This window comes from Salmo trutta, chromosome 23, assembly GCF_901001165.1.
Source record: "Salmo trutta chromosome 23, fSalTru1.1, whole genome shotgun sequence".
Lineage (NCBI taxonomy): Eukaryota > Metazoa > Chordata > Actinopteri > Salmoniformes > Salmonidae > Salmo > Salmo trutta.
In genome coordinates this window covers 15247616-15273297 of record NC_042979.1, presented here as the reverse complement: position 1 = coordinate 15273297, position 25682 = coordinate 15247616, and the positions used below count along the sequence as shown (strand labels likewise).

General features: G+C 44.3%; 2 protein-coding genes and 1 long non-coding RNA gene across 5 annotated transcripts in view; 2 read left to right on the top strand and 1 right to left on the bottom strand.

The window, feature by feature from the left end:
• The window catches only part of LOC115160270 (iporin), a 30933-nt gene extending 11441 nt beyond the window's left edge, over window positions 1–19492 (top strand). The window contains exons 2-10 of the mRNA XM_029710637.1: window positions 6782–8125; window positions 8293–8593; window positions 8701–9693; window positions 16455–16531; window positions 16703–16877; window positions 17017–17122; window positions 17231–17277; window positions 17380–18094; window positions 18185–19492. Coding sequence (XP_029566497.1) covers window positions 6842–8125; window positions 8293–8593; window positions 8701–9693; window positions 16455–16531; window positions 16703–16877; window positions 17017–17122; window positions 17231–17277; window positions 17380–18094; window positions 18185–18296 — 3810 coding nt within the window. The 5' untranslated portion in view covers window positions 6782–6841 and the 3' untranslated portion in view covers window positions 18297–19492. The remainder of the gene's footprint in view (window positions 1–6781; window positions 8126–8292; window positions 8594–8700; window positions 9694–16454; window positions 16532–16702; window positions 16878–17016; window positions 17123–17230; window positions 17278–17379; window positions 18095–18184) is intronic.
• Window positions 9391–23876, bottom strand: cimip2b (ciliary microtubule inner protein 2B). Of its 3 annotated transcripts, none has more exons than XM_029709221.1 (7): window positions 23748–23876; window positions 22886–23109; window positions 22627–22781; window positions 22039–22171; window positions 20540–20752; window positions 20279–20378; window positions 9391–9680 (listed from the first exon to the last, which is right to left on the bottom strand). In XM_029709221.1, the coding sequence occupies exons 1-6, from the start codon at window positions 23810–23812 to the stop codon at window positions 20284–20286; spliced, it is 885 nt and encodes a 294-aa protein (XP_029565081.1). In that variant the 5' UTR covers window positions 23813–23876; the 3' UTR covers window positions 9391–9680; window positions 20279–20283. The 3 variants fall into 3 exon arrangements, with proteins under 3 accessions (XP_029565081.1, XP_029565080.1, XP_029565079.1); XM_029709220.1 differs by lacking the exon at window positions 9391–9680 and adding an exon at window positions 16298–16520; XM_029709219.1 differs by lacking the exon at window positions 9391–9680 and having other exon boundaries at window positions 20154–20378.
• Window positions 23860–24625, top strand: LOC115159474 (uncharacterized). Its single transcript, XR_003868894.1, has 2 exons — window positions 23860–23995; window positions 24371–24625. It is a non-coding gene; the product is annotated as an uncharacterized LOC115159474 (long non-coding RNA).
• The last annotated feature ends 1057 nt before the right edge of the window (window positions 24626–25682 follow it).

The following is a 25682-nucleotide window of genomic DNA, read 5'->3' as shown; positions in this document are numbered from 1 at the left end:
CAAGTTTCAAGTTTTATACAGTATGTTTGTCCATGTAACGTCCTCTGTCATGTGTATGCTGACAAACTTAAAACTGCTGATTCTCTCTACTGCAGTCCCGTTGATGTGGATCGGGGCGTGTTCCATCCTCTAATTCCTTAAGTCAACAATCAACTCCTTTGTTTTGCTGAGGTTGAGGGATAGGTTGTTGTCCTGGCACCAGAATGCCAATTAACTTACCTCCTCTCTATAGGCTGTCTCGACGTTGTTGGTTATCAGGCAGTATTGTTGGTTATCTCGTCTTTGTTGGTTATCTGCAGTATTGCTGCCCCAGTTGCAGTGCAGAGTCAGACAGACTATGAGTAGCCAGTGGCGATTTTAGAATGTAAATCTTGGTTGGGCAAACTAACAAAAATTGGGGGATGCATGCCAGCAAAGCCACTACACAACACAACACTAAACAATACATGAATTGCAATATAACGGTGACAAACAGTGCCCACAAACTGTTAGGGCCAACAGCAGTCCAAACACCTTGCCACTTCTACACCTGGCTATCAGCAGAGCCTTGTCTGACAGCGAAACAGTTCATTCAGCCTCATTTACTGCCTTTAACACACACTGATATGGCTGACTTGCTTAAACAAATGTGGTTTCTACTGACAATTGAGATGTACAAACTATGGCATAAGGGGACGATAAGCAGACAAGAGGCAATCCGTAATTTCGATTAAGACATTAATGAACGTAGTTAATATAAATATTTGTTCAGCACTTTTGAAATGTACAGCGACAGAATTCAGAACATGGGCCGTTCTTACAGTATTCTCCCTGTACACCAAGTCAGAACCGTAGTATAAATAATGGGGGCATATAAGCAGACAATGAAAGCTCTTACAATATTCAATGATTACATTTCTCTAAACCGGTTATAGGCTACATGTGCACCACCAAGTCAGAACAGTAGGCTAAATTAAGAGGGGAAAATAGACCAAATTATTAGGGTGAGGCACATGGGCTACTAACAGCTTACTACACAACATACACTTAGTATTACTTTCTTAGCTACAGTATACATATTTCCCTGGCATTTTACATAATTTATGCAGCAGCTTTACAAGACATTTTTGGACTCACCTTGTTGTGCTCACTTGAACTGGAAGGTGGTGTGGCGGTCTTTCGCAGGCAAATTTTGTCATCAGTCTGGCATTCTCTGGATTTATGGTGTTTTCAAGACAACAGGGAACTCAGAAAAAAACAAGGTATAATCATGATGACGTCAATGATCTTCAGGTTGTAGCTCTAGAAAGAGGCCAGAGATCCCGATTTGGATGACCATTCAAAATGTATTTTCGCAGTCGGAGCTCGTTTTTTCCTGAGTTCCCAGTTGTCTGGAACTCACTGAAGTCAGATTTCCCAGTTCTGAGTTAACTGTTGTTTTGAGCGCGGCTGAAATCATGCTGGATTGACAGCATGGCTTATGTTGAATGTTTATTATTTTATGCTTGGAAAAGAGACCCTTAAACCAAGAATTGGGACCACACACCCAATCCACTGAATAGCAGGCTAGTGATTGCTTTGCAATGTTTGCAGTTAGCCACTGATTTCTTCCAAACCACTCATTGTTGAAATTACAATTTCCAACTTGTGTAATGTTTATGTCCAATGGCCAATGAGCACCGGTACATTTTATCTATAATTTCTCTTCATTATTTATCTTCATATGACAAGGATTAAAAAGGATTTGCCGGTAGATTGTCGACTTGATTCATGATGATGACTGCTAGCTAAGATTTTGAAAGTATGATGTTGACATGATCAGTCCAGTCAAAGCTACTGTAGATATAACATGATTTTACATCATTTTAACTGTGGCCAATGACCTTGAGCCTTCTTGGATGGGCACTTCAGAATCAGCTTGATCCCCTCTGTCGAAAACGCTTAGACCTTCTTTTTTATATATTTTCAGTGGTATCGTTAACTTCTATGGGCTAGGTGGGACGCTAGCGTCCCACCTGCGGGACACAGCCAGTGAAATGTCAGGGCGGCAAATTCAAAAACAACAAAATGTCATAATTCAACTTTCTCAAACATACAACTATTTTACACCATTTTAAAGATAAACTTTTCGTTAATCTAACCACATTGTCTGATTTCAAAAAGGCTTTACAGCGAAAGCAAAACATTAGTGTCACAGGATCCAACGAAAGTGGCGCCCCTCCTCGGTCGGGCGGCGCTCGGCGGTCGTCGTCGCCGGCCTATTAGCTGCCACCGATCGTTGTTTCTGTGTCTTTTAGTTTTGTCTGTCTGTTCCGCACCTGTTTTGTGTATGTCATTAGTGGGGGCTTATTTAATGTGTGTTTTCAGTTGGGATTTTGTGCGGGATTGTTTATTGTCCACGTTGTGTTTTCCGACAGTTTTGTCTAAGGATTTACCGGGCTGCGCTCCTTGCTTTTGTGCCGTGGAATATATATTTTGTGTTTTATGGGAAAGTGTTTCTCCCAGGCGAACTTTGTATACCGCCCTGTGCTTTTCAGCGTTTGTGTGTGTCAGTTTATTAAAAGACACTCACCTCCAGCACCTCTGTCTCCTGCATCTGATTCCGCCTCTACGCCAGTCCAAATCAGACGTGACAATTAGATTATTTAGGAGAGTACATAGACAAAAATAATCACACAGCCATTTTCCAAGCAAGGACATGTGTCAATAAAACCCAAAACACAGCTAAATGAAGCACTAACCTTTGACGATCTTCATCAGATGACACTCCTAGGACATTATGTTACATGTATGTTTTGTTCGATAAAGTTCATATTTATATCCAAAAACAGCATTTTACATTGGCGCGTGATGTTCAGAAAATGTATTCCCACCAAAACGTCCGGTGAATGTGCACATCAATTTACAAAAATACTCATCATAAACGTTGACAAAATATATAACAATTATTTTAAGAATTATAGATAGACTACCCCTGGATGCAACCGCTGTGTCAGATTTTAAAATAGCTTTACGGAGAAAGCTCATTTTTCAATATTCTGAGTACATAGCTCAGCCATCACGGCGAGCTATTCAGACACCCGCCAAGTTCGGCGCAACCTAAACTCAGAATTAGTATTAGAAATATTCTCTTACCTTTGCTGATCTTCGTCAGAATGCACTCCCAGGACTGCTACTTCCACAAGAAATGTTGTTTTTGTTCGTGCGTACTGATCACTTATTCAAAGGCATAACGCGCGAGCGCGGAACGAGAGACGAAAAGTCAAAATGTTCCATTACCGTACTTAGAAGCATGTCTTTATGGTATTTTTTTATCTCAATCTTTATGGTTTTTTTAATGGAAAATTGCGATAATATTCCTACCGGACAATAGCATATTCATTTAAGAAGAAAAAGAAGGAGGGGCGTGCTCGCGGGACCGAGCATATCCAATCTCTTTGTTGCCAGGCAGACCACTCATTAACTGAGCTCCTATTATCTGCCCAGTGACAGGAAAATGCTCAAACCACTTTCTGAAGGCTTTAGACAGCCAATGGAAGCCTTAGGAAGTGCAACGTCCCCCACAGACACTGTAGCTTCGATAGAGAATCAAAAGAAGAACTACAATTCTCAGACTTTTCACTTCCTGCTTGGATTTTTCTCAGGTTTTTGCCTGCCATATGAGTTCTGTTATACTCACAGACACCATTCAAACAGATTTAGAAACTTCAGAGTGTTTTCTATCCAAATCTACTAATAATATGCATATTCTAATTTCTGGGCCAGAGTAGTAACCTGTTTAAATTGGGTATGTTTTTCATCTGGCCGTGAAAATACTGCCCCCTAGCCCAGACAGGTTAACAAATACGCGGCCATAAAGAAAATGAGAATTAAAAACAGGTTCAGCCCCTGGTTCGACCGTGATCTGTCAGAGTTACTCCACCTCAAGAATTCAATTTGGCAAATCGCTCAGCACATGCATACTCAGGCTGATTGGCTCTCATTAAGGCAAATTAGAAATAAGTGCACTCAGGCTATCCGGAAGGCCAAAGTTAGTTACTTTAAGGAGCAGTTCTCTCTCTGTGGGTCTAACCCCAAGAAGTTCTGGAAAACGGTTAAAGACCTGGAGAATAAACCCTCCTCCTCACAGCTGCCCATGTCCCTTAATGTTGATGATGTGGTTGTTACTGACAAGGAGCACATGGCTGAGCTCTTTAATCACCACTTCATTAAGTCAGGATTCCTATTTGACTCTGCCATGGCTCCTTGCCTGTCCAACATTTCCTCATCTCCCACCCCTTCTAATGTGACGATCCCCGATGCTCCTCCCTCTTTTTCCCCTGCCCCACTACAAAGTTTCTCACTGAGTCCGAAGTGCTAAAGCAGCTCCTTCAACTTGACCCTTTCTTCTTTAAGGTTGCTGCCCCTATCATCGCCAAGCCTCTCTCTGACCTTTTTAACCTGTCTCTCCTCTCTGGGGAGGTTCCCATTGTTTGGAAGGCAGCCTTTATTTAAAGGGGAGATAAAGTTGATCCTAACTGTTATATACTGTAATTTCTATTTTGTCCTGTTTACCCAAAAGTGTTGGAAAAACTTGTCAATAATCAACTGACTGGCTTTCTTGATGTCTATTGTATTCTCTCGGGTATTCAATCTGGTTTCCGCTCAGGTTATGGATGTGTCACTGCAACGTTAAGGGTGCTAAATGATGTCACCATTGTCCTTGATTCTAAGCAATGTTGTGCTTCTATTTTTATTGACCTGGCCAAAGCTTTTGATATGGTAGACCATTCCATTCTTGTGGGCCGGCTAAGGAGTTGTCACGACTTCTACCGAAGTCGGCTCCTCTCGGGCGGCGTTCGGCGGTCGACGTCACCGGTCTTCTAGCCATCGCCAGTCCACTGTTCATTGTTCCATTTGTTTTGTCTTGTTTCCCCGCACACCTGGTTTACATTCCCTAATCACACTACATATATATTCCCTCTGTTCCCCCCATGTCTTTGTGTGGAATTGTTTTTGTTACATGTTTCGTGTTACGCGCCAGGCTGGTTTTCCCCGGGTACCGTGTTGTACCCGAGTGTGTTTAATTGTTTAACTTATGCATTATTGTGACTGTTGTCGCGCTTTGCACTTTTGCCATTTGGCTGGAGGTTTTTGAAGCAGTTGCATCCGTCTGTTGTTACTTCTGCAAATTAAAGTGTGCGCCTGATCACAACTCTCCGCTCTCCTGCACCTGACTTCTTACCAGTAGCGCACAACCTGACAGGAGTATTGGTGTCTCTGAGGGGTCTTTGGCCTGGTTTGCTAACTACCTCGCTCAAAGAGTGCAGTGTATAAAGTCAGAACATCTGCTGTCTCAGCCACTGCCTGTCACCAAGGGAGTACCCCAAGGCTCGATCCTAGGCCCCACGCTCTTCTCAATTTACATCAACAACATAGCTCAAGCAGTAGGAAGCTCTCTCATCCATTTAAATACTTATACTCAGCTGGCCCCTCCCTGTATTTTGTGTTGAACGTTCTACAAAAAAGCTTTCTTAGTTTCCAATGATCTTTCTCTGCCCTTAACCTTGTTCTGAACACCTCCAAAACAAAGGTCATGTGGTTTGGTAAGAAGAATGCCACTCTCCCCACAGGTGTGATTACTACCTCTGAGGGTTTAGAGCTTGAGGTAGTCACCTCATACACCTCACACATCCCTGGGTTGCTCCTCTTTTCAGTTTGCTGCAGCTAGTGACTGGAACGAGCTGTGAAAAAACACTCATGCTGGACCGTTTTACCTCTTCATTCAAAGACTCAATAACGGCTGCTTCGCGTGATGTATTGTTGTCTCTACCTTCTTGCCCTTTGTGCTGTTGTCTGTGCCCAATAATGTTTGTACCATGTTTTGTGCTGCTACCAAGTTGTGGTCATGTTGTGTTGCTACCATGCTGTGTTTTCATGTGTTGCTGCCATGCTATTTTGTTGTATTAGGGTTCTCTTTATGTAGTGTTATGGTGTCTCTCTTGTCGTGATGTGTTTTGTCCTATATTTTATATTTTATTTTTAATCCCAGCCCCCGTCCCCACAGGAGGCCTTTTGCCTTCTGGTAGGCCGTCATTGTAAATAATAATTTGTTCTTAACTGATTTGTCTAGTTAAATAAAAGTTAAATAAATACAATTCTAATGTACCTCTATGGCAGCACCTAAGGGGCTTGAATTTTCAAGCTCTACCCTTAGATTTGGCAGTGACATAGTGTCCCCATGAGTGACAGAACACTGAGCCACTCACGGCGTAACTAGAGAACATTACCAACCCCTACGCTCCGTATTTTCCGCTGGCTGCCCCACCACCACAGAAAGCACGGATCTAGGCTGAAACACCTGTATTTTGGACCTGCTTTACTCAAGAAAGCAAAAAAGAGACCATGTTTGTATGGAGGCTTTATTAACTCAATATAACTTTTAATTTTATTTTTTACATTGTTTGCAAACTGATGTGTGACACATATTAATGGCAAAATAACATGAAAAACAGGCAACCTCCCCCCAAAAAATTGGCCTAAAAATGTGGGGCCCCGCCCAACCTGCCCTGAATGACGGGTCGCCACTATGAGTAGCTATGGGTGACTTTTGTTAGGTGAGGAGGAAGGGAGCACGCCATGGCTGACTGAGTGAATCATGCAGCGCTGGCCATGCTGATGGCTTGGGGCAGAGGAGGCATTAGTAGTCCGAGTCTGACTATAGACTCCAGAATTAGCATGAGGCTTCATAGTAGCATTGGGCTGCTTATCTGTTCTAGTATCATCATAACCCATTTAATGCTCTCCTTTCCTCCTGTTTCAGATGTTTCCTTCAGAGCATGGAGACTCTTTCAGTAATAACATCAACTGCTGAGCTGAGAGAATGAACAGGACAGCCAGCCTATCAGGGGACACCCTGATCGCGTGTCACTTCCCCCTGGTGCAGCTCCCCCCCTGGCAGCTTCCTGTGCAGGCGGCTCTGTGCCGCAGCTCTTCCAAGCGGCCTGGTCGACTGTGTTCCAGCTCCGTGGGTCTGACCCGCGCTGCCTCCCTCCCCGAGCAAGGCAACCTCCACAGAGAGCCCTTCCACAACCGCCTCAGACATATCTCCTCCAGCTACTGGAGCCTCAACGAGGACTGGGGCGAGGGGGACGGGGAGGGGGGCAGTGACAGCAGTGGGAAGTGTGACTCTGGATCATCATCAGAGGAGGCGTCACAGATGACAATCTCTCAAAGACATAAACAACACCCTGTAGTTAGAGGTACTTTACGGCTACACAACTCCTTTCTCCCTAATGAAGGGGTGGATGAAGATGAGGAGGATGAAGATAGTGATGGAGATAACCTGCACAGATACCATGAGGACTCCTCTTTTGTACTGCAGCTACATGGAAACTCTAACTGGGCCCTGAGTAATGCTGGGAGGCGGACCTCCAAACCTTCTAGCCAATCAGCCAGTCAGAACCATGACAACAGGGGTAAAACTGTGTTGAAGGACTGTAGGGAGCAGGAGAGACTGGAGGAAGTTGAAGATAATATGCTAAAATGTGGTGATGAGAGCTACTGCTTCAGCTATGGCCAAACAAAATGTTTCCCTGAGTCTTTCTCTGATGGGCTTCTAGAGTACGTCACAGACTCCTCCTGCAACAGCTCAGATGGGGTTCTCGTCAACTTTAGCGCGATCTACAACAAGAGTAACAACCCTGCCACCCCAAACGACCTCAGCAGCCCTGCAATGCAGTCATCCCAGCCAGCAGAAGGCACTGTTGTCCTAAACCTGCAACCTTTCCCCCAGGAGCCCCAGGGTCCTCAAGCTGCTGGCCCCAGTCAGGGGGGCAGAACAACCTCCTCTCCTCTTGACGGGGAGCCTTCTGTCCCCTGCTGGTCACCACAGGCGCTGGACTCCAACTGTAATGTCTACCTTCCCGACGCCCAGGGCCTCCTGTCCTCTCTGGAGGTCTCTGACCTCACTTCCTGTCTCCAGAGCCAGGCCAGGCTGCTGCCCACAGGGACCACCCAGAAGTACTACAAGCTGGTGACCTGTGATCTGTCATCCCAGTCAGCCTCGCCCAGCCCAGCCTGGTCCAGCACCACCAGCGTCACCTCAGAGGGCCACTACTTCCTCTTCAGTAAGGCCTGGGGAGAGCAGAGCCAGGGGGAGAAACAGGTTGGCATACCACAATGACTTACAGTATGTTTAAAAAGATGCACAACTTTTGAATTTCTTCTTCAGGTTTTGACTAATTTGTAAGATGTATGATGAGCAGAATGACTTTCATAGCAGTTGACATTCCTGTCAACTAATCAAAGTTGTATCTGTTTCTCCATGGCCAGCAGGAAGAAGGCTTAGACAAAGAAGGGAGGAGAGCTACCCCATTGCACCGTCCTCGCTGTATGAGCTGGGACTCCCAGCATGTCACCTCCTTTGCTGAGATTGCCTACTGTAAGAGACATACAGACAGCTGCCAGAGTTCCAGCCACTCCCACACCTCCCAGGATCTGTGTCCCATTCAAGAGGCAGTTTCCCTGGGCCAGAGTAGCAGCCACTCCCCCCTACTCCTGAGTCCCAACCAAGGCAGTATCACTGTGTCCAACCACCCTTCTGTGTCACCGAACCATGAGACGGAGGAGGAGGGTAAGAAAACAAGCCAGTTGGTATTTTTACATGAGTAATTACGATTCAGCTGATCTACCCTTGTTTTTTCCTTGTCTTTAAAACTTTTCATCCCCTCTCCCTCTCAGGGGCATGTTCATGGGCCACTCCTGTGGTTCGATATAGTAAGGCACAGAGGCCCACCTCCCTGCCCATCCAGCCCTTCGTCCTGCTTCCCCCAGCGGGTAAACCTCAGAGCCAGCCCCTGGGCTCCCTGCTGGACCAGTACATCAGCCACAAGAACACTAAGCCCAGCTCCAGCTCCCAGCCAGGGTCCAAGTGCATAGGCAAAGGCAACAGACTCCTGACCCACCTGCATCCCTCACCACTAGGCAGCTATGGAGCCATCCTCCTGGAAGGCCCCTCCAGCTCTGATACCTGCTCCACCTGCACCCCCAGTCCACAACACTTCCAGTCCAGACTCAACTGGACACACTCCAGTCCATACAGGCCCCACACTAGCGTTGGTCTCACATCGACCAGTCCAAAACAAGCACAAACAAGCACCAAACTAACCCAGGCTTATTCATGCCAGGACAAGCTCTATGAAGACCTAGACCAAACCTACCCCAGCCCAGCTCAGGCCCACAGTAGCCCAAACCAGTCTCATTGCAAAGATTCAATCAAACGGAGCCAAGGCATGGCTCAGATCTGCCAAGATCTCATACGCCTGTCCCCAGTGCAGAAGAGCCTCAACCCAGTCCTCCTGACCCACAGCCCTCACTGCCCCATCTCCCATGTAGCAACCATGTCACCCTCTGACAGTCACATCCATCATCCAGACCTGCTGGTGTCCTTCTCTCCAGACCCACCCTTACTGCCCCACAAGACAATCCCACTGTCCTCAGTCCCTATGACTGGGTCTGCAGCCTCTCATCGTAGCCTGACAGCTGCTCTCTCGTCAGTGTCCTCTCTGAGCGCCCTTCTGCAGCCCCTGGTGTCTGCAGGGCCCAGTGTAAAGCAGCATCAACAACAGCACTGTGACTCCTTCAGCCTGAGTGACAGTAGGCCACCTGTGGAGTTCTGCCTGTCACCTGAAGCCTCCTACGAGTCTCTGTCCATCAGCCACCTGCAGAGGAGAGGTGAGGAAGCGGGAGGGGCCTGATCTGTGTATAGGTGATAGAGCATGGATCAACCTGGTCTCAGAGCATTTCATATTATTTTCAAGTTAAATGAAATTATATTTGTCACATGCGCCGAATACAACAGGTGTAGACCTTACCGTGAAATGCTTACTTACAAGCATATAACCAACAATGCAGTTTTAAGAAAAATATTTACTAAATAAAATAAAAAAATAAAAGAACAACAATACAATAACAATAACGAGGCTATATACAGGGGGTACCGGTACTGAGTCAATGTGTGGGGGTACAGATTAGTCGGGGTAATATGTACATATAGATACAGTAAGGGTAAAGTGACTATGCATAGATAATAAACAGCCTTATTGACACCGCCTGGTATAGAGGTCTTGGATGGCAGGAAGCTTGACACCAGTGATGTACTGGGCCGTACACACTACCCTCTGTAGCTCCTTGTGGTCGTAGGCCAACCAGTTGCCATACCAGGCAGTGAAACAAGCAGTCAGGATGCTCTAGATGGTGCAGCTGTAGAACTTTTTGAGGATCTGAGGACCCATGCCAAATCTTTTCAGTTTCCTGAGGGAGAATAAGCATTGCTGTGCCCTCTTAACGACTGTCTTGGTGTGTTTGGACCATGATAGTTTGTTGGTAATGTGGACACCAAGGAACGTGAAGCTCTCAACCTGCTCCACTACAGCCCCATTGATGAGAATGGGGGTGTGCTCGGCCCTCCTTTTCCTGTAGTCCACGATCATCTCCTTTGTCTTGATCACGTTGAGGGAGAGGTTGTTGTCCTGGCACGTGGCACCACACTTCCAGGTCTCTGACCTCCTCCCTATAGGCTGTCTCATCGTTGTCGGTGATCAGGCCTACCACCGTTGTGTCGTCGGCAAACTTAATGATGGTGTTGGAGTCATGCTTGGCCACGCAGTCATGGGTGAACAGGGAGTACAGGAGGGTACTAAGCACGCACCCCTGAGGGGCCCCCGTGTTGAGGATCAGCGTGGCAGATGTGTTGTTGCCTACCCTTACCACCTGGGGACGGCCCATCAGGAAGTCCAGGATCCAGTTGCAGAGGGAGATGTTTAGTCCCAGGATCCTTAGCTTAGTGATGAGCTTTGAGGGCACTATGGTGTTGAACACAGAGCTGTAGTCAATGAACAGCATTCTCATGTAGGTGTTCCTTTTGTCCAGGTGACAAAGGGCAGTGTGTAGTGCAGTAGAGATTGCATCATCTGTGGATCTGTTGGGGCGGTATGCAAATGGGAGTGGGTCTAGGGTTTCTGGGATGATGGTGTTGATGTGAGCCACTTCATGGCTAGAGACGTGAGTGCTACGGGTCGGTAGTCATTTAGGCAGGTTACCTTAGTGTTCTTGGGCACAGGGACTATGGTGGTCTGCTTGAAACATGTTGGTATTACAGACTCGGCCAGGGACAGGTTGGAAATGTCAGTGAAGACACTTGCCAGTTGGTCAGCGCATGCTCGGAGTACACATGCTGGTAATCCATCTGGCCCTGCAGCCGTGTGAATGTTGACCTGTTTAAAGGTCTTGCTCACATCGGCTATGGCGAGCGTGATCACACAGTCGTCCAGAACAGCTGGTGCTCTTATGCATGCTTCAGTGTTGCTTGCCTCGAAGCGCGCATCGAAGTCGTTTAGCTCGTCTGGTAGGCTTGTGTCACTGGGCAGCTCGCGGCCGGGCTTCCCTTTATAGTCGGTAATAGTTTGCAAGCCCTGCCACATCTGATGTGCGTCGGAGCCGATGTAGTAGGATTTAATCTTAGTCCTATATTTACACTTTGCCTGTTTGATGGTTCTTATGAGGGCATAGCGGGATTTCTTATAAGCGTCCGGGTTAGAGTCCCGCTCCTTGAAAGCGGCAGCTCTAGCCTTTAGCTCAGTGCGGATGTTGCTTGTAATCTATGGTTTCTGGTTAGGGGATGCACATACGTTCACTGTGGGGACAACGTAATCGATGCACTTATTGATGAAGCCATTGACTGATGTGGTATACTCCTCAATGCCAACGGATGAGTCCTGGAACATATTCCAGTCTGTGCTATTAAAAGAGTCCTGTAGCTTAGCATCTGTGTTATCTGACAACGTCCGTATTAAGTGAGTCACTGGTACTTCCTGCTTTTGTTTTTGTTTGTAAACAGGAATCAGGAGGATAGAAATATGGTCAGATTTGCCAAATGGAGAGCGAGGGAGAACTTTGTATGCGTCTCTCTAGAGTTTTTTTCCCTCTTGTTGCACATGTAACATGCTGGTAGAAATTAGGTAAAATGGATTTAAGTTTCCCTGCATTAAAGTCCCCGGCCACTAGGAGCGCTGCATCTAGATGAGCATTTTCTTGTTTGCTTAAGGCTTTATACAGCTCGTTGTGGTCTTAGTGTCATCATCGATTTGTGGTGGTCAATAGACAGCCATGAAAAATATAGATGAAAACTCTGGTAGATAGTGTGGTCTATAGCTTATCATGAGATACTCTACCTCAGGCGAGCAAAATCTTGAGACTTCCTTAATATTTGATTTTGTGCACCAGCTGTTATTGACAAATAGACACAGACCGCCACCCCTGGTCTTACCGGAGGCAGCTGTTCTGCCTTGCCGATGCACGAAAAAAACAGCCAACTGTATATTATCCATGTCGTCGTTCAGCCACGACTCAGTGAAACATAAGATATTACAGTTTTTAAAGTCCCGTTAATTCTCCAATGATTGCACGTTGGCCAACAGGACGGATAGTAGAGGTGGGTTACTCAGTCGCCGACTAATTCTCACAAAGCACCCCGACCTGTGTCTCCTGTATCAGCGTCTTCTCTTCATGCAAATGACGGGGATTTGGGACTGGTCGGGTATCTGGAGTAAATCCTTTGCGTCCGACTCGTTAAAGAAAAAATCTTTGTCCAGTTCGAGGTGAGTAATCGCTGTTCTGATATCCAGAAGCTCTTTTCGGTCATAAGAGACGGTGGCAGAAACATTATGTACAAAATAAGTTACAAACAACCCGAAAAAACTAACAAAATGCCACAATTGGTTAGGATCCTGTAATACAGCAGCCATCTCCTCCAGCGCCATTCTCTCACGTACTCTGTACGTAAATCCGAGACAATCCATTTAGTATAATATATTATGTTTCGTATCTATTGTATTCATTTGTGGGTGTCCATCAACCATTTCGTATGATATGTTACAAATTAAAATTAGATCATAGGTTACGAATTTGCAAGTCTAAGCCGTGTCTAAGCCAGGGGAGGGGGGTGGGGGGTTCTACTAAGCTATATGGAATTGTTTTAAGGTCATACCAAAGATCATTTAGCTATTTGATTTGGAATTTTAAGACCCCTTAAAGTATCAGAAATATACAGTACCAGTCAAAAGTGTAGACACACCTACTCACTTCCTTTAGATTTTTTTTCTGTTGTTCCATGTAGTGAATCTGTTATTCAATGCATTTATATGGGCTAATAGTAGAGTAGTAAAGCCAAATAAACATTTTCATATATTGTTTTTATATATACAGTACCAGTCAAAAGTTTGGACACACCTACTCATTCAAGGGTTTTATTTTAACTTTTTTCTACATTGTAGAATAATAGTGAAGACATCAAAACTATGAAATAACACATATGGAATAATGTAGTAACCAAAAAAGTGTCAAACAAATCAAAATATAATTTATATTTGAGATTCTTCAAAGTGGCCACCCTTTGCCTTTTTGCCAGCTTTGCACACTCTTGGCATTCTCTCAACCAGCTTCATGAGGTAGTCACCAGGAATGCATTTCAATGAATAGGTGTGCCTTATTAAAAGTTAATTTGTGGAATTTCTTTCTTTCTTAATACGTTTGTGCCAATCAATTGTGTTGTGACAAGGTAGGGATGGTATACAGATTATAGCCTTATTTTGTTAAAAGACCAAGTCCATATTATGGCAAGAGCAGATCAAATAAGCAAAAAGAAAGGTCAGTCAATCCGGAAAAGTTTAAGAACTTTGAAAGTTTCTTCAAGTGCAGTCGCAAAAACCATCAAGGGCTATGATGAAACTGGCTCTCATGAGGACCACCACAGGAAAGGAAGACCCAGAGTTACATCTGCTGCAGAGGATAAGGATTAGTTACCAGCCTCATAAATTGCAGACCAAATAAATGCTTCACAGAGTTCAATTAACAAACACATCTCAACATCAGCTGTTCAGAGGAGACCGCGTGAATCAGGCCTTCATGGTCAAACAGCTGCAAAGAAACCACTACTAAAGGACACCAATAAGAAGAAGAGACTTGCTTGGGCCAAGAAACATGAGCAATGGACGTTAGACTGGTGGAAATCTGTCCTTTGGTCTGATGAGTCTAAATTTGCGATTTTTAGTTCCAACTGCTGTGTCTTTGTGAAATGCAGAGTAGGTGAACGGATGGTGTGATGGTGCGGGGGTGCTTTGTTGGTGACACTGTCAGTGATTTATTTAGAATTCAAGGCACACTTAACCAGCATGGCTACCTACAGTATTCTGCAGCGATACACCATCCCATCTGGTTTGCGCTTAGTGGGACTATCATTTGTTTTTCAACAGGACAATGACCCAACACACCTCCAGGCTGTAAGGGCTATTTCACCAAGAAGGAGAGTGATGGAGTGCTGCATCAGATGACCTGGCCTCCACAATCACCCAACCTCAACTCAATTGAGATGGTTTGGGATGAGTTGGACTGCAGAGTGAAGAAAAAGCAGCCAACAAGTGCACAGCATATGTGGGAACTCTTTCAAGACTGTTGGAAAAACATTCCTCATAAAGCTGGTTGAGAGAATGCCAAGAGTGTGCAAAGCTGTCCTCAAGGCAAAGGGTGACTACTTTGAAGAATCAAAAATATATTTTAATTTGTTAAACACTTTTTTTGGTTACTACATGATTCCATATGTGTTATTTCATAGTTTTGATGCCTTCACTATTATTCTACAATGTAGAAAATAGTAAAAATAAAGAAAAACCCTTGAATGAGTAGGTGTGTCAAAACATTTGACTGGTACAAAAATATGAAAATGTTTATTTGGCCTTGCTACTATTAGCCCATACAAACGCATGGAACAACAGATAGTCCAAAAAACAAATATAAAGGAAGTCTCTATCCTATATCTGAGACATATAAGAAAGATCAGGAAACATATATTTCTTAACCAGTGGTGTAAAGTACTACTTAAATATTTTTTGGGGTATCTGTACTTTACTTTACTATTTATATTTTTGACAACTTTTACTTTTACTTCACTACATTCCTAAAGAAAATAATGTACTTTTTACTCCATACATTTTACCTGACACCCAAAAGTACTCATTACATTGTGAATGCTTAGCAGGACAGGAAAATGGTCTAATTCACGCACTTATCAAGACAACACATGGTACTCCCTTCTGCCTCTGATCTGGTGGACTCACTCAACACAAATGCATCTTTTGTAAATTATGTCTGAGTGTTGAAGTCTGCTCCTGGCTATTTGTACATTTTAAAAACAAGAAAATGGTGCTGTCTGCTTTGCGGAATTTGAAATGATTTATACTTCTACTTTTACTTTTGATACTTAAGTATTTAGCAATTACATTTACTTTTGATACTTAAGTATATTTAGAACAAAATACTTTAGACATTTACTCAAGTAGTATTTTACTGGGTGACTTTTACTTGAGTAACTTTCTATTAAGGTATCTTAACTTTTACTACAGAATGACATGTTGGTACTTTATCCACCACTGTTTTTAACCCTGTCACTAAACAGTCTCCATATATACAGTACTTCTCAACTTTACACAAAGAGGTCATAGTTAGTGTGTAGCCCAAACTGTACGGAAGCTACAGACAGAAGTTGGCAGGTCGGCTGTACCGACCTCAGACTAGTCCCAAGAAACTTATGGGGGTCGTAGAGTAAAACGGAGTTAGGTTAATGGGGTTATGGGTGTTTTGAGCTGAGAGCATATAATGTGGATTGTGTGATGTGATGTGATGTTGACTGTGTGTGATGTCAATGTATAAATCGGAGGATGTATGTGGTAGGTAAACAGTGTCAGTAATCTAGTGTTATGTCACAATGGACAGTAATTAGACTATTACTGAACAGTCATTATGGGAAACTGGAATCCTGTTACTCTGTGCTGCTGTTGGGTTCCAAAGAGAGTAGCAGCAGAGCTTTCTGCAGCAGTGCCTTCAATACCCTGAAGGGGGTTTCTTTAAAACATGACCTATTTTTCTCTCCCTGCATTGGATTGGCTGAGACATTTAGTGTGTGAATGTGAGTGTGCAAGCTCCAGTGTATGTTTGTTGCAGTGGGTGCAGTGTTGTTGATACGCTGGATATATGATTCACAGATTTATGTTATTTTAGTGTCACAATACAGACACACATGATTATAACCAGACAATGTAAATGTCAATCCCATGCTTGTGTGCACATTGTCTTGTGAAAGCAAAGCTTGCACAGTGATGCACTGTCCGTTTGGCAGGGGAGAGCATTGTAGGCAGATTCAATACGCATTAAGAATGTACCCTGACATTTTAGAGAGAGCCAGAGCAAGATGGAAGGGAGATGAATCATGGATGTTCCCATGTGGTTCTGTATATACACCCTTTTTATTCAGTGTCTGATGTTTCTGGTTAATGAATCAAATCTGTTTTATGTCAGTCCCTCAGGCATTTTGATAACCCCCCTGCATGGCACAGAATATGAAATGAGCTAACTCCTGATTGCTTCTTTCCATGTTTCTCCAGGTCTGCTGAAATCTGTGAGCTTGGCAGTGGATTTGATCATGGCTCATTTTGGCACCAGTCGAGATCCTGGGGAAAAGGTAGAGTACAGCAGAGCTAAAAGCAACCTGAAGGGAACTAGGAATAACCAATTCCCAAAAACTGACAGTAACCTTGAATAGGATGAATCAACTCCCATAAATGTATGGTATTTTTAGATTAAAGTGTAATTATTGATCATGATCATATGATAATGTCCCACTTCTCTCCAGATCCGGCTAGGGAACAGCTCTAGGAGTCCCACCATTGGTGGTCTAGTCCTGGAGCATCTGTGTCCCACCATCCAGAACATTCTGCAGGATGGCCTTAGGGACCACAAACTTGACCTGATCATCGGTCATCGGCGCAACCACGCCTGGAATGTGGTGGAGGCCTCCACTCAGACAGGTCAGAGACACATAGTGGTGATGATGGTAATGATGATGATGTGGGTGGTTGTGGTAGGTTTGATGCTGATGAGGGAATGACTACAGTGCTGCATTTGCTAATGGGGGTTGTAGTTCAATGGTCTCTGTTCCTATCTAAGGCCCTACCACCCAGGTGCTCCACAGCCTGCTGTCCAAGGTGAGGCAGTGCTCCCTGCTGACCAGCCACTGTATGAGACTACGAGCCTTCATCATGGGCCTGCTCAAGTGAGTCCCTTCAAGTCTCAGTCTTTTTTAGTGTATCAAATTGTGTTCTAATGGTGATTTATTAAATGTTATGATTGTAAAATGAGGGACTTATATTCTCTCTTTTAGCTTGAGAGCCTTGGAATTCTGGCTAAATCATCTCTACAACCAAAAAGGTATGTGTTTAGATTTTTTACATTTCTCCAAATTGTTATTAGAAAACATATGGTTCTTGGAACATACCTCTCTCATACTCTTCACAACTCTCCTCTCCCCAGACAAGGTGACAGATCACTACCATCCATGGGGTTTCCTCGCTATGTCACATGGGCAGTGTCAGCCTCTGTTCCAGGAGCTCCTCCTCCTGCTGCAGCCTCTTTCCATGTTACCCTTTGACCTCAACCTGCTGCTGGAGCCCCGCCTGCTGCTAAACAGACAGCTCTGCTCCGAGGAACAAGCTTCACCATGCTCCACCTTTCTCATGACCAGTTGGCCCCTATTGAGAGGAGACAGACAGGGGGCATATGGTTCTATGGATGGTCCCAGAGATAACAGCAGGCCACCAGGTGACCGACACCAGCTGGTACAGCATCTTCAGGGGTCCACCCAGGGGTCAAAGGTCATGGGTCAGGAGAAGTGGGTGAGGCATTTAGGCAAGTCTAGCAGAAGTCTGTGGTCAGCCACCAGTCCAGGGTGGTGGCAGAGACGGCCTGCCCACGCAGAGGGGGGGGTGGAATATGGACAGATTTACATGGATGTCATCCACACTGAGCCTCAGCAGGGGATGGAGGGGAGGAGAGAAGGTGAGAGTTCACAGGAGGGCAGGAGGGAGGGAACTGGGCTGGAGACCCCCAGGATGCCAGCAGACCCCCAGGATGAGAGTCTCTCCCAGGGTGGGCTACGCTGGGCCAAGCTGTTTGGATCAGGAGGGAATCCCCCCACCAAGACACAGAGGGCACCTCCAAATCTCAATGGGGCACAGGCCCAGAAAAGGTCAGAATTACTGAACTGAACTATGGCTAAGCTGTTCCTATGGTGTTATTACAATTCCTCCTTAATAACTGTATTTCTCTTGTCTTAAAGGAGACCTTCACAGTGGCTGCAGTTGGACAGGTCTCAGCTGGGCCTATTGGCTCATACAGTGTGGTCAGGGAAACTCCCAGCTCCACAGCCTGACCAGAAACACCAGACATAGACATGGTGCCCCTATGACCACACTCACCCAACTCTCTGATGAGTGGAGAGGGATAGGGAGAAGAAAAGATACACCACCAAAAACATCAACCGCATGATCCTGATTCAGTGTTATAGTGCACAGTGTTACACACACAGTGTTACACACACAGTGTTACACACAGACACCTCAGCTAGAACACACTCACACTGGTCAGAAAAGCACAGTAGACCAGTTGATACAACTATCGGAGCATGGGTGATACTTTTTGCTATGTTATTATTAGGCAATAACAACTCCCCCCATGTATTATTAGATTTACAAGTGCTTCTTTTCATCTGTCATGAATTGGGATTTATGCACTATATTCTCCCTGTGAACCTGTCAATCAAACTGTGTGGTCAGAGAGGCTCCTCCCATGTTAGGGTCTTGCCTTAGTCTGAAAGCCTTGTACAACATCCCAGACTCTGCAGAAGAAACCAATTAGTATGTCATGGAGCTGCATGCATACCATACAGTAGCATCCTATTCTCCTAATAGTGTCCATCTGATCCTCTACCTTCCAACCCCTACCCCGTGACTATCCTATGTGCGAATGGAATGACAACAAAAAATGCAGAAAGGCAATCTTTACTAGCCATGTTTACTAGTGCCACATATTAGGCCAGTCAGCAGCCTTGTGCAGTGGCTTATCTTCCAAAAGGAGGTTGCCTTCACATTCAACTAGACAAACATGTTTATGAGGTAATCCTGACTCTAGCATGGTAAAAACAAACGTTCAAGGAGTCATTAGGTGCTAATTTAGGCCTACTACTGTGTGTGGTTGTACTGTACTACCTACATCAATATCCTATTATACTGTTTTTTTTATGAGAGAAATAGAGTTTTGTAAATATTTAGGAAAGAAAAGTCTAGATTTGTGGAACTGTTAGGTTCCAAATGGAGTGTGTTGTTTGCACAATATAAAGCTATCATGTTGTGTTTCAGGTGTACACCGTTTTGATAGGCCAGTACTACTAAGCTAAAGAGAAAGGCAAAGTCTGGATTTACATGACAGGAATGACTTGGTTATTATAGCCTTTGCAATAAATGTGAAAGTGAGTTTAGCATATTTCCTCCACAACCTAACTGTCCTTCCCCTAAAACCTTAGAAGAATGGGCTACGCTGGGGTGGCAGGTAGCCTAGTGGTCAGAGCGTTGGGCCAGTAATCAAAAGGTTGCTGGTCCCCAAGCTGATAAGGTAAAAATCTGTCGTTCTGCCCCTGAACAAGGCAGTTAACCCACTGTTCCCCAGTAGGCCGTCATTGTAAATCAGAATTTGTTCTTAACTGACTTGCCTAGTTAAATAAAGGTTACACAGAATGCACCCTCTCTGAGTGTAAGTTCCCAGTGACAATCAACCTTTCTGAATAAAAAGGTATTGATTTCTCTTGTGACTTATGTTTCACATCCACTTGTACAGCAGATTTTTTTTAAATCTACACTATCGTTCAAAAGTTTGGGGTCACATAGAAATGTCCTTATTTTTTAAAGAAAAGCACATTAGCTAACACAACGTGCCATTGGAACACAGGAGTGATGATTGCTGATAATGGGCCTATGTAGATATTCCATAGAAAAATCTGCCGTTTCCAGCTACAATAGTCATTTACAACATTAACAATGTCTACACTGTATTTCTGATCAATTTAATGTTATTTTAATGGTCCAAAAATGTGATTTTCTTTCAAAAGTTACCCCAAACTTTTGAACGGTAGAGTATATCGCTAAATACAGGAGAAACAGTGTTCCACTGCCCATATTGACAGTGTGTACATGTTCTGTTCATATATCATTATTATGTTTCACTCTGGGATGTACATAGTCCACAGACCAAAGTTTTGCTGTTCCACAGACATATGCATTTATTTCAAAGTCCTTGGATTCATCACTCAAAACAACTCCATGATGTGTTCTCTACCCTAGTCCTTTATCAAGTCATGTGATTGTCTTGTGGATTGTACCTCCGTTACTGAGCTCTGGCCTCTATCTTCTGAGTGCCGCTTAGCCCTAGGGCATTGTGGGTAAGCTGTCCAAAGGTCTGCCCGTACCTGAACTTGTGTCCTGTGGGCAGATCAAAATAATATTATAGTTAAGCAATAATGTTACAGTATCACATGATCTACCATGTGATGATATGATACATTTTAAAACATAATATGGAGATTTCAGAGCTGTGTGTGTGAGGCTTGGTACTATAGTGTTTTGATGAAATTTAGGGCCACCTGGAACATGGCCGGTGTAGGAGGGCAGCAGGCCCCGGTGGGACGGGTAGACTGTGGGGATGGGGGGCAGGACTCCTGATTCCTCCCCGGGGAGGCGCAGGGAGGTGGGGTCACTCCTCATTTCCTTTCCAAACTGGACCAGGGCCTTGTTGGTGGTGATGGGGTATCCCGTGCCAATCAGGAAGCGAGATTTGGGCACGTACCCTGTGAAACCTAAATACATGCCTCAATGGAAGATCTACTCAATACAGAGACTCATATACAGTTGATTGTGTTGCATACACTCATACACGCAAAAGTATGTGGACACCTGCTTGTCGAACATCTCATTCCAAAATCATGGGCATTAATATGAAGTTGGTCCCCCCTTTGTTTCTTAACAGCCTCCACTCTTCTGGGAAGGCTTTCCACTAGATGTTGGAACATTGCTGCGGGGGCATCCATTCAGCCACAAGAGCATTAGTGAAGTTGGGCACGGATGTTAGGAGATGAGGCCTGGCTCGCAGTCGGCATTCCAATTCATCCCAAAGGTCTTCAATGGGGTTGAGGTCAGGGCTCTGTGCAGGCTAGTCAAGTTGTTCCACACAATCTCGAAAAAAACATTTCTGTATGGACCTTGCTTCGTGCACAGGGGTATTGTCATGCTGAAACAGGAAAGAGCCTTCACCAAACTGTTGCCACAATGTTGTAAGCACAGATTTGTATAGAATGTAGTGTTACGATGTCCCTTCACTGGAACTAAGGGGCCTATCCCAAACCATGAAAAACAGCCCCAGACCATTATTCTTCCTCCACCAAACTTGACAGTTGGCACTATGCATTGGGGCAGGTAGCGTTCTCCTGGCATCTGCCAAACTCAGATTCGTCATTCGGACTGCCAGATGGTGAAGCGTGATTCATCACTCCAGAGAATGCGTTTCCACTGCTCCAGAGTCCAATGGTTGAGAGCTTTACACCACTCCAGCTGACGCTTGGCATTGTGCATGGTGATCTTAGGTTTGTGTGCGGCTGCTTGGCCATGGAAATCCATTTCTTGACGCTCCCGACGAACAGTTATTGTGCTGACGTTGCTTTCAGAGGCAGTTTGGAACTCAGTAGCGAGTGTTGCAACCGAGGATAGACGATTTTTACGAGCTTCAGCTCTCGGCGGTCCCATTTCTGTGAGCTTGTGTGGCCTACCACTTCGCAGCTGAGCCGTTGTTGCTCCTAGACGTCTCCACTTTACAATTACAGCACTTACAGTTGACCGGGACAGCTCTAGCAGGGCAGAAATTTGACGAACTGACTTAGAAAGGTGTCATCCTATGACGGTGCCGAGTCCTACTGCCACTGTTTGTCTATGGAGATTGCATGGCTGTGTGCTTTATTTTATACACACCTGTCAGCAACGGGTGTGGCTGAAACAGCTGAATCCACTCATTTGAAGGGGTGTCAACATACTTTTGGCCATGTTATGTATGAGTTTTTTTTAAATGGTACCTCTGGTATACTGTACCTACCTGAGATGAAGTACTTGTGTGGACTGCTGTCCTCCATGAAGTAAGGAGACACTTTGGGCTTCCAGGGGTCCAGGGCCTCGTAGGGGGCTGGATCTTTGGAGATGGCCGTCAGAGGGGTGCTCAGTCTCCGAGGCTGAAGGGGGTATACAGAATGGCAGACAGACACTATGGTTGAGACAGAGAAGGTGTTCAAGCTTTTGGCTCCTACCAACAGCCCTATCCCAGACTATAGACCTTTGATTATAAGAGAAGATTTTCTCGCATGGTATCAATGTAAAGTTATCATTCACTCAACCTAAGTGACTAACAGTAATTGCTTGTGTTGTTGAGCTTTCCTGTCAGCTCCTACACAACGAGAGATAATGGGTGTGAATCTCAAAGAATTAATTGGTTTGAATCTATGGGTGGTCTATGATTGGAGAGCTCTCCAGGTCATGCAGCCGGCCTCATTTAGACTGAGACAGAGAGTGATAAATGACACAGGATCTCAGCATGGATTATTAAACGTGTGTGTGTGTGTGTGTGTGTGTGTGTGTGTGTGTGTGTGTGTGTGTGTGTGTAAATAGGAGAGAGATTAGAGCTGATTACTTTAAACTCGGAATTGGTGGTGTTGCTGACAAGCGGTATGTCTGCTGATGCCAGACGAACCCTCTTCTGCTGGTCTCGGTCAAACTCAGACAGTGCCTCGCGACACGTCTCAGCATAGGTACGGGAGAAGTAGTTCTGGCTTTTGGGGACAAAGCCTGGAAAAGACACCATGTCAACACAATGCAAAGCATACTTTACAGATGGAAGAGATGTTGGGTGTTCTGCTTAATGTATGGAAACTGAGTAACCGTGTGTTTACCAGTGTAGCCCGGTATCCTCCTCTCTAGATTCCTGCGTTCTCCATGGTGGCTCCTCCAGTTCTCGTCCCGCGGGCCCATGTCTGTCTCTGTGGAGGGGAAGCGGCCCGTGTGGAGGACCAGGCGACGTGAGCGCGACACCTCCGGAGAGGACAGCAGCTTGGCAGTCAGCTGTCCGTAGGTCTTCCCCAGGTGGTACTTCAGCTGGGGGCAGTAACCTGCATACCTGGGGGGGGGAGAGAGAGAATTGTGATTAGATTTCAAACAGGCCTATTTGGATTTATTCTGTTATGTTGACAGTAGGCCTAGCGTAAATATTTGAAACCCTTTTTTTATTTACAATGCTTATATCAAAGTAAGGCTTTATTGAGGTGAAAGGTGACTGTATGGATCTCATGGTATTTAGTTTAAGCTGTGTTGTGTTCCTTAATGTCAGCGAGTGTAGCCTCAGAGTTTAACCTTCCTGGGAACAGTTGCCATGGGTGATGGCCATCACAAAATACTTTTGGCCTCGAGCACTGGACTTGCTCTTGCTCATGGACATTTCGTGTAGCTTTGTTCAATTGTTTGTGTTAATTCCTTAGGCCTATAGTAGGCCGAATGTATGCTATGTGTAACGACATAAAAAGGCATAATATAATCAAGTAAAATGTAAAGGTATGCGCAAGCATAAAATCAATGGAATGATGCACGAATACAATAATGCGTCATTAAAAAGGTTTAGAATTTCACTATAAATAGCACACCATGCACGTAATACAAATAACATGTCAATACAACACGCATCTAATTAGAGTGTATATTTAATTAATTAATTTGAAAGAATTCAAAAGCAAAGAGGCAGTTTCAATGTGAATAACCTACCCCGGTATGTACTGCGGATCAGGTGTCACCAGCACCTTGCTGAATTTGGGTGGGAATTCATCCATGTTGACCGCACACACTGTACCACTGAACACGGAACTTGAGATGGACGCCGGACAGCAGCCAACTTTGCAGTTCTCTGTTTGCGTGTGGTTGCCAGGTGGAGAGGATGTGGACAACGCGCAGAGATATTTCTTCGACTAGACCAGGTCAAGAATCCATTATTCCGTCATTGTTGGCTTTGTGAGGTAAGACGTTCATTGCATTGACGTTCTGTGCGCCTTTTGCCACCGACATTCTAAAGCTTGTTGTGGTTGTTAAGTACTGTACTGTAGGCTACAGCTTGTTCCTTCAGTCCGCGGTGGTAAATAAACACCGCCATCACAAATTCCTATGCACCTTATGGTCAAATAGGTGTAGTGTCATTTGAATAAACACTATCCTACCAAATATTTACATTTCACATTTTAATGTTATTCTATAGCCAAAGTTGTTTTTACACAAGCCCTCCTGTTTTAGCCATCTCACATGTTTCCCCCACTTTTTATTATCAGATCTTATATTTTCCTATGGGAAAAATGTATAAATAAATGAATTGATTAATTAATTGTTCATTTTGACAGGAAATTACTTATCTGAAAGGATATACAGTTTGTGGCATGAAATAGCGACACCTGGTGAATTAAAGCAGTATTGCTGCATTGGCTGGGATATTTCCTGGGCCACTCGAGCTACTACTCTTCTGAACTACATCGTCATCCCGCTGTGGAAGATCGTCTCCCATGAACTGCCAGCTCCTTTGAGATTCTTATGAAAGCACTATATAAAATACATCTATAGTATTATTATGTGTTCACAGTAAAGCTCTGAAACCTGTTGTTGTTCTTGTATACTTTTTCTTCCTTGATATGGTAAAATATTTCAAACATAGATTGGTAACTTTTTACTAATTTGGCACACAAACTAGAAGCGGTTAGTTATAAGCAGTCTCACTTAAACCCTCATATCCGATGCCCAGTTTGACCTACAGACTTGAAACTTTGTATTTAGGTGTCTTTCTTCATCCTGAACAAATTTGCCTCATGGACCCTTAAGGTCTTTCAGGATAGATTTTCCTCCACCTTGGAAAGTTTGGAAAACCTTTAAAAAAAACGTATTTTCATAAGCAATAACAACACCAAATGTGGTATGCTGGCCCATGGTACATATCTTAACTTAGTTTGAGAAAGCTAAGGGACTGGTTAAGAGAGGGTTGAGTTATAGATAAATCAGGAAATCAGATTTTACATGTCCATTTATATCCTTTGTACCCCTAATAATAGATGTATTATATACATCGCTTATCAACTTCAACGGGTCAGCAAAGACATTACCATGATGAACCATGTTAACTTTAGCGTTGATATCTTAAAAAGTAAGGAAACTATTACTACAAAAAAAACAAACAATGTAACTCAAAAAAAATCTTCTCATGGACTAAAAGTCAGATTCACTCCAAATGTGGTATTTGGACTCCTCACAATAGTCCCTAAAGAGTTTGAGAAAATAACGTTGATGTATTCAAAGCCGGCCACACTATACCAGTAGCGCTAGAGGCATCACTACAGACCCTGGTTCGATTCCAGGCTGTATCACAGCCGGGACGTGATTGGGAGTCCCATAGGCCGGCGCACAATTGGCCCAGCATCGTCCGGGTTAGGGTTTGGCCGAGGTAGGCCGTCATTGTAAATAAGAATTTTTTTCTTTAACTGACTTGCCTAGTTAAATAAAGGTTAACTAAAACAAAATATAAAGGATGCATTTTAGCACACATGCTAAAATATGCAAAAAAATACTTAAAAAATCTTCTCATGAACCATAGGACCAAATGACACCCAAATGTGGAATGTAGGCCCATGGCACATGTCTTACCCTAGTTTGAAAAAGCTAAGCTAA